At 49.6% G+C, this 12,990-nt stretch overlaps 6 protein-coding genes across 8 annotated transcripts; 3 read left to right on the forward strand and 3 right to left on the reverse strand.

The window, feature by feature from the left end:
- Window positions 1-106: 106 nt before the first annotated feature.
- Window positions 107-960, reverse strand: FOXG_17165 (uncharacterized protein). The gene is made up of 2 exons (XM_018397180.1): window positions 415-960; window positions 107-367 (listed from the first exon to the last, which is right to left on the reverse strand). Exons 1-2 carry the CDS (start codon window positions 889-891, stop codon window positions 215-217), a joined length of 630 nt encoding a protein of 209 aa, XP_018258226.1. The 5' UTR covers window positions 892-960; the 3' UTR covers window positions 107-214.
- A 1,030-nt stretch (window positions 961-1,990) lies between these two features.
- FOXG_17166 (uncharacterized protein) lies at window positions 1,991-3,366 on the reverse strand (the record flags this gene model as incomplete). The annotated part of the gene is made up of 2 exons (XM_018397181.1): window positions 1,991-2,023; window positions 2,062-3,366. 2 exons carry the CDS (start codon window positions 3,364-3,366, stop codon window positions 1,991-1,993), a joined length of 1,338 nt encoding a protein of 445 aa, XP_018258227.1.
- Window positions 3,367-4,461: 1,095 nt separating this feature from the next.
- FOXG_17167 (beta-glucosidase) lies at window positions 4,462-7,194 on the forward strand. Of its 3 annotated transcripts, XM_018397182.1 has the most exons (6): window positions 4,505-4,678; window positions 4,733-5,038; window positions 5,088-5,245; window positions 5,290-5,684; window positions 5,730-6,132; window positions 6,178-7,154. In XM_018397182.1, exons 1-6 carry the CDS (start codon window positions 4,558-4,560, stop codon window positions 7,090-7,092), a joined length of 2,298 nt encoding a protein of 765 aa, XP_018258228.1. In that variant the 5' UTR covers window positions 4,505-4,557; the 3' UTR covers window positions 7,093-7,154. The 3 variants fall into 3 exon arrangements, with proteins under 3 accessions (XP_018258229.1, XP_018258230.1, XP_018258228.1); XM_018397183.1 differs by having other exon boundaries at window positions 4,462-5,038; window positions 6,178-7,194; XM_018397184.1 differs by having other exon boundaries at window positions 4,462-4,678; window positions 4,733-5,245; window positions 6,178-7,194.
- On the reverse strand, window positions 7,093-8,988 carry FOXG_17168 (uncharacterized protein). The gene is made up of 4 exons (XM_018397185.1): window positions 8,785-8,988; window positions 7,940-8,726; window positions 7,577-7,892; window positions 7,093-7,526 (listed from the first exon to the last, which is right to left on the reverse strand). Exons 1-4 carry the CDS (start codon window positions 8,828-8,830, stop codon window positions 7,143-7,145), a joined length of 1,533 nt encoding a protein of 510 aa, XP_018258231.1. The 5' UTR covers window positions 8,831-8,988; the 3' UTR covers window positions 7,093-7,142.
- Window positions 8,989-9,504: 516 nt separating this feature from the next.
- On the forward strand, window positions 9,505-11,067 carry FOXG_17169 (uncharacterized protein). The gene is made up of 4 exons (XM_018397186.1): window positions 9,505-9,712; window positions 9,760-10,541; window positions 10,587-10,717; window positions 10,764-11,067. Exons 1-4 carry the CDS (start codon window positions 9,629-9,631, stop codon window positions 11,009-11,011), a joined length of 1,245 nt encoding a protein of 414 aa, XP_018258232.1. The 5' UTR covers window positions 9,505-9,628; the 3' UTR covers window positions 11,012-11,067.
- Window positions 11,068-11,673: 606 nt separating this feature from the next.
- Window positions 11,674-12,984, forward strand: FOXG_17170 (uncharacterized protein; the record flags this gene model as incomplete). Its single annotated transcript, XM_018397187.1, has 7 exons — window positions 11,674-11,831; window positions 11,883-11,976; window positions 12,026-12,150; window positions 12,200-12,458; window positions 12,510-12,773; window positions 12,822-12,891; window positions 12,938-12,984. 7 exons carry the CDS (start codon window positions 11,674-11,676, stop codon window positions 12,982-12,984), a joined length of 1,017 nt encoding a protein of 338 aa, XP_018258233.1.
- Window positions 12,985-12,990: the final 6 nt, after the last annotated feature.

Below are 12,990 nucleotides of genomic sequence, written 5' to 3' on the forward strand. Positions count from 1 at the left end.
TCGCATTTTAGGGGACAGGTTCCGGTAGAGAAAGTGGTGAATCGTCGAAAGAGGCGATCTCATGGAAAGACCAACGCTATCTGCAAGAGTAGTGAAGCAGCCCTGCTCATCGGAGAGCGAAACATCTTCAAACTCAAAGAGGTCATCCGGTCCACCTGATGCGGGTTTTGCCTTGAGTTCCTCGAGTTGTCTGCCGATCTGGCCGTCTCCAGAATCAATTTCCAAAGGAGGCACCGAGGATAATATCGAGTGCTGAGTTGTGGATGTCCTGAGCTATGTCGAATGGCCTGCCGCCTGATAAGTCTAGTTTACGATCCCAAAGCTTGAGAAGACTACCGAACTTGTCGTGGATCTCCGGAGCCGAAGCCTATAGAAATCAGCAAACACTCCGTTGCATAGCATGTGTGTACTTACCTGCTGAAGAAAAGTCGGTGCCATCAAATCACGAATCAACTCCTTGTTCTTCTTGAACTTTGGATCCGAGGATTTCAGCGTGATATGATGACCCGGTACAACACCGTTGAACTGCTCCCACGTCACATCACTTCGGTCGAACTCCTTCAATCGACGCATACAAATATCCGAGGCCTCAAAGTAATCCGCTACAAAAACCCATGGTGCGCCGAAAGGTCTCATAAAGACCTGAACGATTGGCGATTGATGTCTCGCAGGTTGCTGCGCCCACCATTCTCGACGATTAGGAGCATCTCTGAACTCGGGGATGTCGCCCATGAAGGACTTGACTGCATTTTCGTTATATGGGATACCTGGGATTGGCTTTGGAAGAAGCCAGCGTCGGAGGAGGTACAGCGCACTGAGGATTGAGAAGCCTAAGGCTAAGGTGAAGTCTTTTGGAGCGCGCTCCGATAGCTCAATAAGACGTGACAACATGATGGCTGATTGCAGAAGCAAGCAAGGTTTACTGGGCGTAGTCGGTCTTTATAACACTTTGTCGATGGGACAATCGGTAAGAAGACAGCAAACTCTAATCTGGGAGGCATTTGCCGACCTTGCTGGGATCTCGCATGTGAATTGAGTGCGACCTTATTGGTTCGTCGCAGCATACTTCCGCAATCTTATTAGTGGAGGCGCACGGCTTGCGGGGTTGTGAAATGTTATCTTTTAGCGCAAAGAAGACACCGGGGGTGATAATGGTATCTTCAGCTAGCTATTGGCTTTTATAGCAAACTAAGTTCGTTATTATAGATTGCTGGAGATTTTGCAACGGCGACACCAGTGAGAGTGTTACACCATGGTGCCTTAAAGGATCCAATAGAAAGCGAAAAGAATGAGGAAAATATCTGTATCGGGAAATTCCTTCGAGATGGTTGTCGCCGTCTGAGGTAAGCGGAGTCAATCATTGACATCGCATTGAGCGTTACTGCTTATCTGCGTCGCATAAACAGTCACTCTATAGAGTTTGGGATTTTCCCGCTTATAACCTTCCGCGGTGGCCGACTCCATGCCGACGTCGCACTTGACTGAACAGCGGAATGGCAATACGATGGCCAGTACGCCCGATCATTTTAGCCTGTTGAATCAGCAAAAGAATCTCTTTCTTATTAAATATCAATCTATGAGAGGATATAAAAGCCAATCAGTAAGGAAACATGATCTCATCCTGCGCGCGAGAAGGATTGGCTTCCAGGTTGACTCAAAGGAGCGACGACAAGGTAGGTCCTGCAGAAAGAAATTACATACAATACCAGAGAGATAAAGATTAGAAGAACAATGACAAACCTAACTTCATCTGCTGCGATAGCTCAAGTGTTGAGAAAACATGTAGTCAAACGAAAAGAAATCCAGCAAGGCTCGACGGCGATATCTTACCCATCTAAGTGGCCATAGAGTTTTCTTTTCTTGTGTATATACTTCGTGAGAACGATTGCGGTGTCTGCGAGGTTGTTGAGCTTCTTCCTCTCTTTCTAGCCTCCTCTGCTCTGGTCGTCTTCGCTGCTCCCGTCGTCGTCTATCTCGTCGGCGTCTAGCATCATCGCTGTTCGTCCTTGAATCCCGATAAATACTGTTTAAATGCCGCTGTGGATCGAATCCCAGGATTACTTTTGTTTCAGATGTCACTGGAGCTGTGACTGGCATCGCTGGGGTCTCGGTGTCTTGTGGTGCCGTTGAGTCTTGTCCTGTCGTGATACCTCCCATCTCGACATCGCCGCCTTGAACCTCAACTCCGAGATCTGCACTCCTCATTTGCGCTTCTTCTGGATGAGCTCCAAGGGCCTGACTCTCTAGTCCCTCTGGAGGGCTATCTTCGTTTTGATGTTGTTCGAGAGCGTTTCTCATCTCGTCGTTTTCCTGACGAAGTTGCTCATTTTCCTGCTGCAACTCGGTGAGCCTGTTCTCTTGAGGAATCTGAGAAGCTGGAGATTGTAGCGGCTCAGTGCCCAATGTCATGGAGCTTTGGTCATCATGGGCCATCGTCGTTTGACAGGCGCCCCCCTCGCCCTTTGAACCTTCAGTCTGTGTAGAGCTGTCTTGGCCAGAGGTCCTCCGTTTACGGCTCTGTTTGAGTTGTATTTCGAGTCTTTTTTTATCATTCTCTAACACACTCTCCTTAGCCTCGAGTTTGCGGATATCTTTGCCTGCTTTGTCAAGCCCATCGTCAAGTACTGTATTGCGCTTTTGGGCCGCGGCCCAGTCCCCCTGGACTATATAACTCCAGTCCACTAGGTCTTTGAACCTCTCTTCTAACGGTTTATTCTCTTTGTTCTCGATTATCTCCCTTTGTCTTGGGTCTAGTTCTGTCAAAAAAGTCGGTTTTGAAGCAGGGAGCTTTGCTATTTCTGAACCTCTTTCCTCCCGTTCCGAGGGCTGAATCTTCAGTCCTGGTTCCGTGTCTGAACTTAGACGCTCAGTCAAATCTCTCGCCTGTTGCTCAGCTTTATCCCGTTGTAGTGTCGCTTCGTTGAGTTCCATCACCAGTGCGTGCACATTCTGCGTAGGTGCGAAGCTGAAGTGCCATTCTCGATTGTCCTCATAGATTTGAAACAAAGCTTTAGGGACACCGAAAGCTCTTGAGAAATTTTCAGGTGCCTTTGGCAGGTCTGGCTCTGGGTCTTGGACTTCTTCATCAGTGACGTTGACCTCCTTAACAGAGCTAGCCAGACTACTGACTGGTGAGGACGATCGAGATGGGGACTTGGACGAAAATACTGATGAATATCGCCGGTTGCTTCTTGTAGGGCTTGGGATCCTGGTAATAGATTCGCCTGATGAGAGACCTCTTAGTGAGTTAGGAGATCCTGCTCCACAAGAGCTTGGCTGTCTAGGATCATCCGGCGAGCGATAGCTTTGTACTGTTTCGATATGGTCAGAGACCGAAGGAAGTTTCGAGGGGCCAGCGGTAGCCATGGCGCTACATGTGCGAGCTCTGTAGAACGAAGACTTATGATAGGAGACAAAGGCTTTAATTTATAAAGGCTTCACATAGCTGGAAGGGACTTCAAAGAGCCTCAGAGCGATCCCGATATAAGGTTACCTAATTGGTCCACACAATTGTGTACACAGAGCCTGCATCGATGAGTTGCATTTTTGCGGGCCTCAAAATCGATGGCGCTCATCAGCAGACTTGTCTGGGCAAGTGGTGGGCAACGCGTTCAGCCAAGGACGTCTTACATGCATGACGCCATTCGGTTCGCGCTTCTTGCCAGCTATAGACATGACGACTACAGCCTCATAATGGTGCTTCGGCTACGGACGGCTGTTGAACCGCTTGCACTTTAAAAAGCGAAGAGAAGTCCGAGTTGTCCGTCCTCGTGTGACTTAAACCCCCACGATACGAGTGCTCAGGCTTACATCAATCGCCAACAGCGGCTGGAGATATCGGGTCATTGGATCTACAGCCTGGCAGTATTCGGACTTTCGAGATCGGAGAGTTCGGACATCGAGTTGCAGCGAAAGTGCATCTATTACTGTTCTCAACATGCCACGTCAATTTACAGGTATCAGTCACATTGGTAAGCGATTGGGAGTGATGTCAACACACAAGCTGGACAATTTCCTGTAGCAATTATTTCTTTCTTTACAGTGAGTCTGACTAGACTTACTTGCTGCAAGCTACGTCAACCTGCATCGAATCAATTGACTTCATGTCTTTGCTTGCGTCTAATGAATTTATAACAAAAGAGTTATTTAATTTTGCTAGTTCCCTAACATCAGTTAGCAAACGAACTGCCGAAGGCAACGTTGCGCCCGGCTAAATCCAAAGTTATAGCCAAAATACTTTAAATAAAAACCTCATCTATCTGACGATCTTGAATTAACAGCATGACATTTACAGTACTCCACGTGGGGGGACTATCACCCTCCGGGGCCCCGGATCGCAACTTCAAAAAGCATCAGCACATACCCTGTACCACCGGCCAGCCTTCCGATTGGCTCTATCTCTTGGCGGTGAACAACGGAGTTTCCGCGATCCTCGTCCAATGACGTATTTACGGGCCTAATCGGTTAATCACCGGCTCATTCGCTGCTCATGCAACAAAGCTCAGGTAACGCGATGAACTGATAAATGCAAGCAACAACACCTCCGCTTCTATCAAGATGAGGATCTGTGAGGTAGTGCCCGACATGATGTGGTCGACCAAGCTCTTGTGTCTTGCGCTGCAAGTCACGTCTTCATTCTCTCTCCCCGCTGAGATTCCGCCTGAAGAGCATCCATCGCGTAAGATCCGCCTTAAACTTAACCCCTGATGGCGCTAACCTTTGACATCGCAAGGAACTGGCAAAGGAATTTGGAAAGATGCATACGCAAAAGCGCAGCAATTTGTGGATCGATTGACACTTGAAGAAAAAGTCAATGTTACGCGTGGTTTTACTTCGGATAATATTTGCGCTGGCAATACTGGTACGATACCGCGTCTTGGATGGCCGGGTTTGTGTCTCCATGATGCAGGTAATGGAGTGAGAGCGACGGATTTTGTGAACTCATATCCTTCTGCTTTGCATGTTGGGGCGAGCTGGGATAAGAATTTGACGTATCAGCGGGGGTATTATATGGGGAAGGAGTTCAAGGCCAAGGGAGGTGAGTACCAGCACGCAAACGACAGGTTTCGTGGGCTGATGATGTTTAGTGAATGTTCTCCTTGGACCGAACGTTGGACCGCTGGGAAGAACACCACTTGGCGGGAGAAACTGGGAGGGTTTCTCAGTTGATCCGTACCTGACGGGGCAACTCAGCGCAGAGTCCATCATCGGGCATCAAGACGCCGGAGTCATCGCCAACGTCAAAGTCAGTACCCCCTTCACGTCCATCACCACCACTAACCTCCCCAGCACTTCATCGCCAACGAGCAAGAAACATTCCGCCGTCCCTACTTTGGCATTGAAGCAGTATCCTCCAACATCGACGACAAGACCCTCCACGAATACTACCTCTGGCCGTTCGTCGACTCAGTAAGAGCAGGCGTCGCATCGGTAATGTGTTCATACAATCGAGTCAACGGAACATATGCCTGTGAGAACAGCAAGCTCATGAATGGGCTTCTCAAGACTGAACTTGAGTTTGAGGGGTTTGTGTTGCTGGATTGGAATGCGCAGCATAATCTTGAGAGTGCGAATGCGGGACTGGATATGGTCATGCCGATGGGGGGATTCTGGGGGGAGAATTTGACGATGGCTGTTGAGAATGGGACTGTTAAGGAGGCTAGGGTTACGGATATGGCTACAAGGTATTTTCCCCTAAGCACTGGGTGGGCGGTCACTAACGAGGGTAGGATTTTGGCTGCGTGGTACCTCGTCGGTCAAGACATTGACTTTCCAACTCCCGGCATCGGAATGAAGAACCTTTCTCTTCCTCATGAACAAGTCGAAGCGCGCATCCCCGAATCACGACCAACTTTGCTCGAGGGCGCTATCGCAGGGCACGTACTCGTCAAGAACGAGAACAACACCCTCCCTTTTGCTCAAAAGCCCAAGATGATCTCTGTCTTTGGGTATGATGCCACCGTCGCCAAGACGAAGAACACAGATAATCTTTTTCAGCTGGGATACACGTCTTCGCCAGAGATGGGACAGGCTGTTCTTGGGACTGAAGAGCACTTTGATCAAGCTGCCAAGGGAGGGACTATTGTTTCGGGTGGTAGGGCAGCTGCTAATTCGCCGCCTTACATTAGCGATGTGAGTTTGCTCTCCGAGTGTTGAGAAACTACTAACGTTTCGTAGCCCCTCAGCGCAATCCAACAAAGAGCTGCAAAAGACGGAAGCTGGGTGAATTGGGATCTTTCATCCTCCAACCCCGACGTGAACGGCGCAACTGATGTCTGTCTTGTCTTCATCAACGCCATGGCAACAGAAGGCTGGGATCGCGATGGTCTCCACGACGATTTTAGCGACGCCCTGATCCTCAACGTCGCGTCGCAATGCGCCAACACGGTTGTTACAATCCACGCAGCAGGAATTCGTCTTGTTGATCAGTGGATCGAACATCCTAACATCACCGCGACTATAATCGCTCATCTTCCCGGCCAAGATAGTGGCGAGGCGCTCGTGAAGCTTCTTTATGGTGAGGCAGATTTCTCAGGAAAGTTGCCGTATACGTTGGCGAAGAACGAGAGTGATTATACTCCTTACAAGCCCTGTGGGCTGGAGGAGGGGAGTAAGGATCCGCAGTGCGACTTTACTGAAGGCGTGTATTTGGACTACCGCTCTTTTGACGATCGGGATGTGGCGCCGAGATTTGAGTTTGGGTATGGGCTTAGCTACACTGAGTTCGAGTACTCTGACTTGGTAGTCAAGGTTGCTGAGACAAGTGCTTCAGCTACCGATGACGATCTCTGGAGTACTTTTGCCACTGTTCAAGCTACCGTCTCCAACATTGGAAAACGAGATGGTGAGGAGATTACTCAACTGTACGTTGCTATTCCGAATAGTCCTCCCAAGCAACTCCGAGGTTTTGAAAAGGTCAAGATCAGCCAAGGAGAATCTGCTGAGATTCCATTCGAGCTCGCAAGGCGTGATCTCAGCGTTTGGGACGTCGTCAAGCAGGATTGGACTCTTCAATCAGGCAACTACACCATTTTCGTCGGCTCCAGCAGCCGCGCCCTCCCCCTAACAGAATCCTTCACCATAGAAGTTTAGAAAGCAAATCTATAAACTTTTAATTACAAGATCATACAAGAATAAACGAGTTACTGTGCTCCCTCGTTACTGACATGCAACCCCACACACTGCTCAAGTATCAACCCCGGAACTCCAAACCGCGGTAGTAAAACCCTCGCTTTAGCAAGCTGCGTAGATAACCAAGCCTGATTCGTCTTGCTGAGTGCTACAGAGAGCGACCACATGAAACGATACACCTGGCGGGGGTCTTCTTCGAGGGCTTTTGTGGCGACGCTGAAGATGTAGGATAGGGAGGGCTCGGGCTTGAAGGGCGTTTCGTTGTAGGTGTCTAGGCTGGAGCAGAGGATCTGCAGGGCGTGGAAGTCGAGGGCAGCGGCGTAGACTGTCCACATGAGACGTTTTCCGCCGGAGGAGGGTGTTTTCTTTGCTAGGAGGAGGATATCGGCGAATTCCTGTTGTCGTTAGTCGAATGTCAATGGTTATACTGGATGGGCTGTCGTACGTCACCGAAGCTTTCGACATGTCGCCAGAGTTTCTTCAGATCATCATATCCACCGTGCGTTGTTGACCGTGCTAGTCTGAGGAGCTCAAGCTTTGATCCTTGACATAGATGATACAAGCGAAGAGGCCGGTAGTTCTCCAAATCGTCGAGGAGTTCTGATATAGGATATTGTTCACCCCACATTTTGGGTAGAGCTGATCTGACACTGAGGAAGAGATGTTCATGTGAGATGTAGTCATGAGCATCGCGCGATAGAAAGTCAAGACAGAACTGTCCGCTGTTCATGTTACCTGTTGCCGAGTCCGCGTCGAGGTATCTATGTCTGTCAGTACAGAACACTGGTGTTCCGGTCAGTGAACTTACAACGTATACAATAACATCGCCTGCGCAACACAAGGTAACTTCTTCTCAGTCGCCTGTCCATCATCCCGCAAATACGGCCTCAAGAACAACCGTATCCCATCAAGATGCAGCAACGACGCCCCCGTAGTCTCGGAATCACAAGCCTCATACCTCATGATCAGAAACCACATCGTAAACAACGCATCGATATCACAATCCTGCTCCGGTGTCTGACAAATACGATCCAGCAACGATGACAGATCCTTCAAAGCTTGTGTATAATGCACCGCGGCCGCAGCTCCAAGCCGACTCGCCCTCTCCGAAGCACCCGCCTCAAGAAGATCCCTCGCTCGTAGCTCCATATTCGCAACTGCAATAAAACTCCTCATCACGCCGGGATACACACTCGCGATATTCGCATAGATATACGAGAAACAACTCCACGGCCAGAGCTTTCCGTAACTCACCACCATAGTCGAATAAGGGATGTACGCAAAAGCCGCCCTGTCCTGCTCACTCAACTGCAGTGAATTCGCAAGCGGTATATGCGCCGCTGCTAAATGCGACCGTGGAAAGTCATGGCCGCTCGCTGGTGAAACAGGACTTCCCGAGTCAAAACTCGCAGGCGATTCACTAGACGCAAGCAATCTCGGGCTTCCGTACGCAGGACTCTCAACCCTCTTCCCCCTTGCACTAAGTGCCTGGCCTGGTTCAAGCCATTCACACTTATTAGGGCTGTTCTCACAGCGTTTACAAACAGGTCTTTGCTCATCACACTTGACTTTTCGAATACGACATGTCAAACACCCTTGAGAAATTATTTTGTCAGCAGCGATATCGGAAACGGTGTGGTGTTCCGGGCGTACCGTTTTTAGAACGCGCTTTTCGGCGATCTGCGATGGGGGAGGGCATGGCGAGCGGAGATATGACCCGGGAATACAGACGCGCTGTGCAGATAACATGGGATCGTATATGCTGTGTAATTGTGATGCAACGTGCAACTGAATCAGTTTTTTTTTTGTTATCGTCAGGGCGTTAAAGTCTAGGCTGCGGGGGGGATTGGGGTTGGGATTGGGGAGAAATTTGCGATTCTGGTTGCATGGGGGACGTTTCCAAGGATGAGGGATGTCGGGAGGAGATGCCGATGAATTGAGTTTGTGTTAGTACGGAAATAGCTAGTGTTGATTATTATTTCCAAGGTCTTTGCAGCTCGCGTTTCATTCTCTATCCTGTCATATCACATCTATAACCGTATATCCGACTTCCATTTATGCAAGACCAGGTTCAGCAACCAAACCACATCACTATCTCTCCCTGCAACAGAAATCGACATTATCAAGGAAATCACCCGCTTATTAATACTCCCCGAGAAAATCTTGTCCTCGATCAGCCTCAACTGCGATAACACATCCCCAAGCTCTCATTGGACCCCTCGGCTAATCTTAGTGGCCGTCGGTTTACGTTACCCGTCGGAAAACTGCCACACAGACCCCCTGAAGCTCCCCTGTAAGCAGCCAAAAACTAGCCGAAAATAGCCATATCGGGACACTTTCTGTCTCGCGGAGTTTCCTGATTCATGCAGCGAACGGGCGTCATGAAATTCAGCTTGAATTGTGTCATGACCCGCAGGAGCTAGGACGAAGCTTCTTATAAGCTGGCCAAGCCCGGGGTAGTTCATTTCCTGGGGTAAACTTTACGAGCAGAGCAAACATGTCTTCCAACGAGCAGCTTTATGAGAAGATCTCCAAGTCTGTCGCTCATCATGAGCAGGACTTGGCAGACATTTGCAAAAAGGTACATCACTCCCAATAGCTTTGGGGGATGTTCTCTAATGTCTTTAGATCCATGAGAACCCAGAGTTCAACTACAAAGAGTTCAAAGCCCACGACAACATCTGCGATCTCATGCACCGTCTCGGCTACAACGTCAAGCGCTCCGCCTACGGCATCCAAACCTCCTTCGAAGTCGAATCCGGCCAAAACGGCAAACTCATCGTCTTCAACGCAGAATACGACGCCCTTCCCGGTCTCGGCCACGCCTGCGGCCACAACCTCATCGCAACAAGCTCCATCGCCGCATTCATCGCCACCGCCGAGACAATACGCTCCCTCAACATCCCCGGCCGCGTGCGCCTCCTCGGCACACCAGCTGAAGAAGGCGGCGGTGGAAAGGTCCACCTTATCAAAGCTGGTGCTTACGAGGGTGTAGATGCTTGTTTGATGGCTCATCCGACGGGAAAGTTGTCGCCGCAGGGGGAGAAGAATATAGATGGTGTTTCGGCGGCGAGGTCGAGTGCGAGGAGGCAGATGAAGGTGGCGTTTACGGGGCGGAATGCTCATGCGGGGAATACGCCCTGGCATGGGAAGAATGCCCTTGATGCGGTTGTTTCGTCGTATGTGAATATTTCGCTGCTGAGACAGCAGATTCAACCTACGGAGCGGATTCATGGCGTTATTCGGAATGGAGGTGCTGAGCCAAATATTATTCCGGACTCGACGAACTTGGAGTATTATCTGAGAGCGGCGGGGGCTGATCAGATCAAGGAGCTTACGGGGAGGGTTGAGGCTTGTTTCAAGGCTGGGGCTATCGCTACGGGGTGTGAAGTCAAGTGCAGTTGTGAATCGTGAGTAATCCATTGAAGTTGGGAGGTTGTTCTAACGAGAAGCAGAGACCAAGATTACATGGAACTTCGACCGAACCTGTCCATGTCGAACGAGTTTACAAAACACATGCAAGCCTTTGGACGAGATTACATCGGAGACGCAAACCAACCACCAATGGGCGCATCAACAGACATGGGCAAGTCCACCACCTCCTCAACCCTCAGCTCGACTAACATTCTCAGGCAACGTCACATACTGCGTCCCAGGCATTCATCCCATGTTCGCCGTCGGAACACAAGACCCTATGATCCAGCCCCATACACCCAAGTTTGCAGAAGCAGCTGGAACAAGAGAAGCGTTTGAACGAGCTTTAGACTGTGCAAAGGGATTAGCAGCTACGGCTTGTGAGATGCTCCTTGAGTCTGAGTTGATGGATCAAGCGAGGGATGAGTTTAAGAGGAATGTTGAGCCGATTGGTTATAGACTTTAGTTCGCCTAAATGATGAGATAATGAAGCCTTGGTTATACTGTTATGTCATCTTAATTGAAGTGGCTACCGAAGGGGCGATGATATCGCGTAGTGATTCCCTTTCGAGTCATCCTTGATACAGCCCATGTGATAAGACCGCATATGCATGTCTCTGACGCTGAAGATAATGCATCGTCATTATCTACGCCGCGGAACCATGATGGGGAACTATCGGCGTACCAACTGCCACCACCCTCCGCATTCTTCCCAAAATGTCGGGTCCGTCTTCCAATGTTTACCGACTATCTCTTAGCCGAGTCGACCAATCGGCAACGCCACAACCTAACTTTGCCGACTCAGCCAATAACCACCCAGCGATATCCGAGCTGGAGAAACTAGCAGTACGGCTCTTTCAAACGGGTAGTGAAATAACTTCAACTTTTCAGACTTGAATGGTATCTCCCTCCTTGATCAAAACGTCAGTGCTGAGATAATATCCCCAGACTTATCTGGAGTTTATGCGGGGGTGGAGACAAGTTGGGAAGCAAGAGATAAAGCTCCTGGATCTAGAACCCCTTGGGATATCTACTTAACTGGCTTCCAATCCTCCCTACCCATCATCAATCATCAACTTTTGTTCTTTATTCTCTTGTTTCAACACTTGCAAGATTTACTTCAAAATAATGGCTTCTGATAGAGAAGACAAGATCAACGTCCCAGCTCAGGACCCTGATGTGAAGATGGGTGAGACGTTGAGTCTTCAGGGGTCGATGCAGGTTGCGGAAGAGGGTGTTGATAACCACTATAGAGGAAAGAAGGTTCTGAGAAGGATTGATCTTTGGTAAGTTGTCCTTGGAAGCTGGAAATGATGAGTGCTAACATTGGCGTAAAGTCTTATGCCTCTTCTTCTTGTATCATACACACTGCAGTTCCTTGACAAGCAGTCGCTCAACTTTGCTTCTATCATGGGCATCATCGACGACTTGGTCAGTATGCATCGATCGAGAGGTACTCAGCATTCACTGACATGAGCAGGACCTCGTTGGATCAAGATACAGCTGGTGCAGCAGTGCCTTCTACTTCGGCTACCTCGCCTTCAGCTACCCAGCATCATGGCTGATGGTCCGTCTGCCTCTAGGCAAATATCTCGCTGGATCAAGGTAATTTCCCCCTTCCATATTTCACAATGCCCCAACTAAAGTATCGTAGTCTCGCCTGGGCCATCATCCTCTGCTGCCACGCCGCAGTCCAAACCTTCCCCGGTCTTCTCGTCGCTCGTTTCTTCCTTGGTGTAGCAGAAGCTTCCATCTCGCCTGGTTTCTCCCTCATCACTGGAATGTGGTACAAGAGAGAGGAACAGCCTTTCCGACACGGTATTTGGTTCTTGGGTAATGCCATCGCCACTTCATTTGGAGGTCTGTTGGCATATGGCATCGCTCATATTGGCGGTGCCCTTGCGGCTTGGAGAGTAAGTGTCCCCAAACTGTGCTGAGTAACAACAGCTGACTCTTGTTTTCAGTGGCTCTTCATCATCTTCGGTCTCATCACCCTCGTCTGGGCCATCGTCCTAGCCATCTTCCTCCCCGACACCCCCGACAACGCGCGCTTCCTCGATCAACAACAGCGCATCGATGCCGTCGATCGTATTCGAAGTAACCAAACAGGCATGAAGAACAACAGCTTCAAGTGGGAGCAAGTCCGCGAAGTCATCAAGGACCCCAATGTCCTCCTGTTGATGGTCTTTCAAATTGCTTTCAGCATCCCCAACGGTGCTCATACCACTGTAAGTGATCCTCGTCCATGACTGTAGCAATAACCTAACAGTTTGTAGTTCAGCAGTCTTGTCATGGCAGGCTTCGGCTTCAGTCGTTTCCAGGTCTACCTTCTCAACATGCCCATGGGTGCTATCCTTGCTTTCTTCGCCCTTGGCTCGACATACCTTTGCAGTCGTTTCAGCGGCTATAGAACCATTATCGGCGCATGCCTCAGCTTGATCAGGT

The sequence above is a fragment of the Fusarium oxysporum genome, genomic scaffold (assembly GCF_000149955.1).
Source record: "Fusarium oxysporum f. sp. lycopersici 4287 supercont2.46 genomic scaffold, whole genome shotgun sequence".
Lineage (NCBI taxonomy): Eukaryota > Fungi > Ascomycota > Sordariomycetes > Hypocreales > Nectriaceae > Fusarium > Fusarium oxysporum.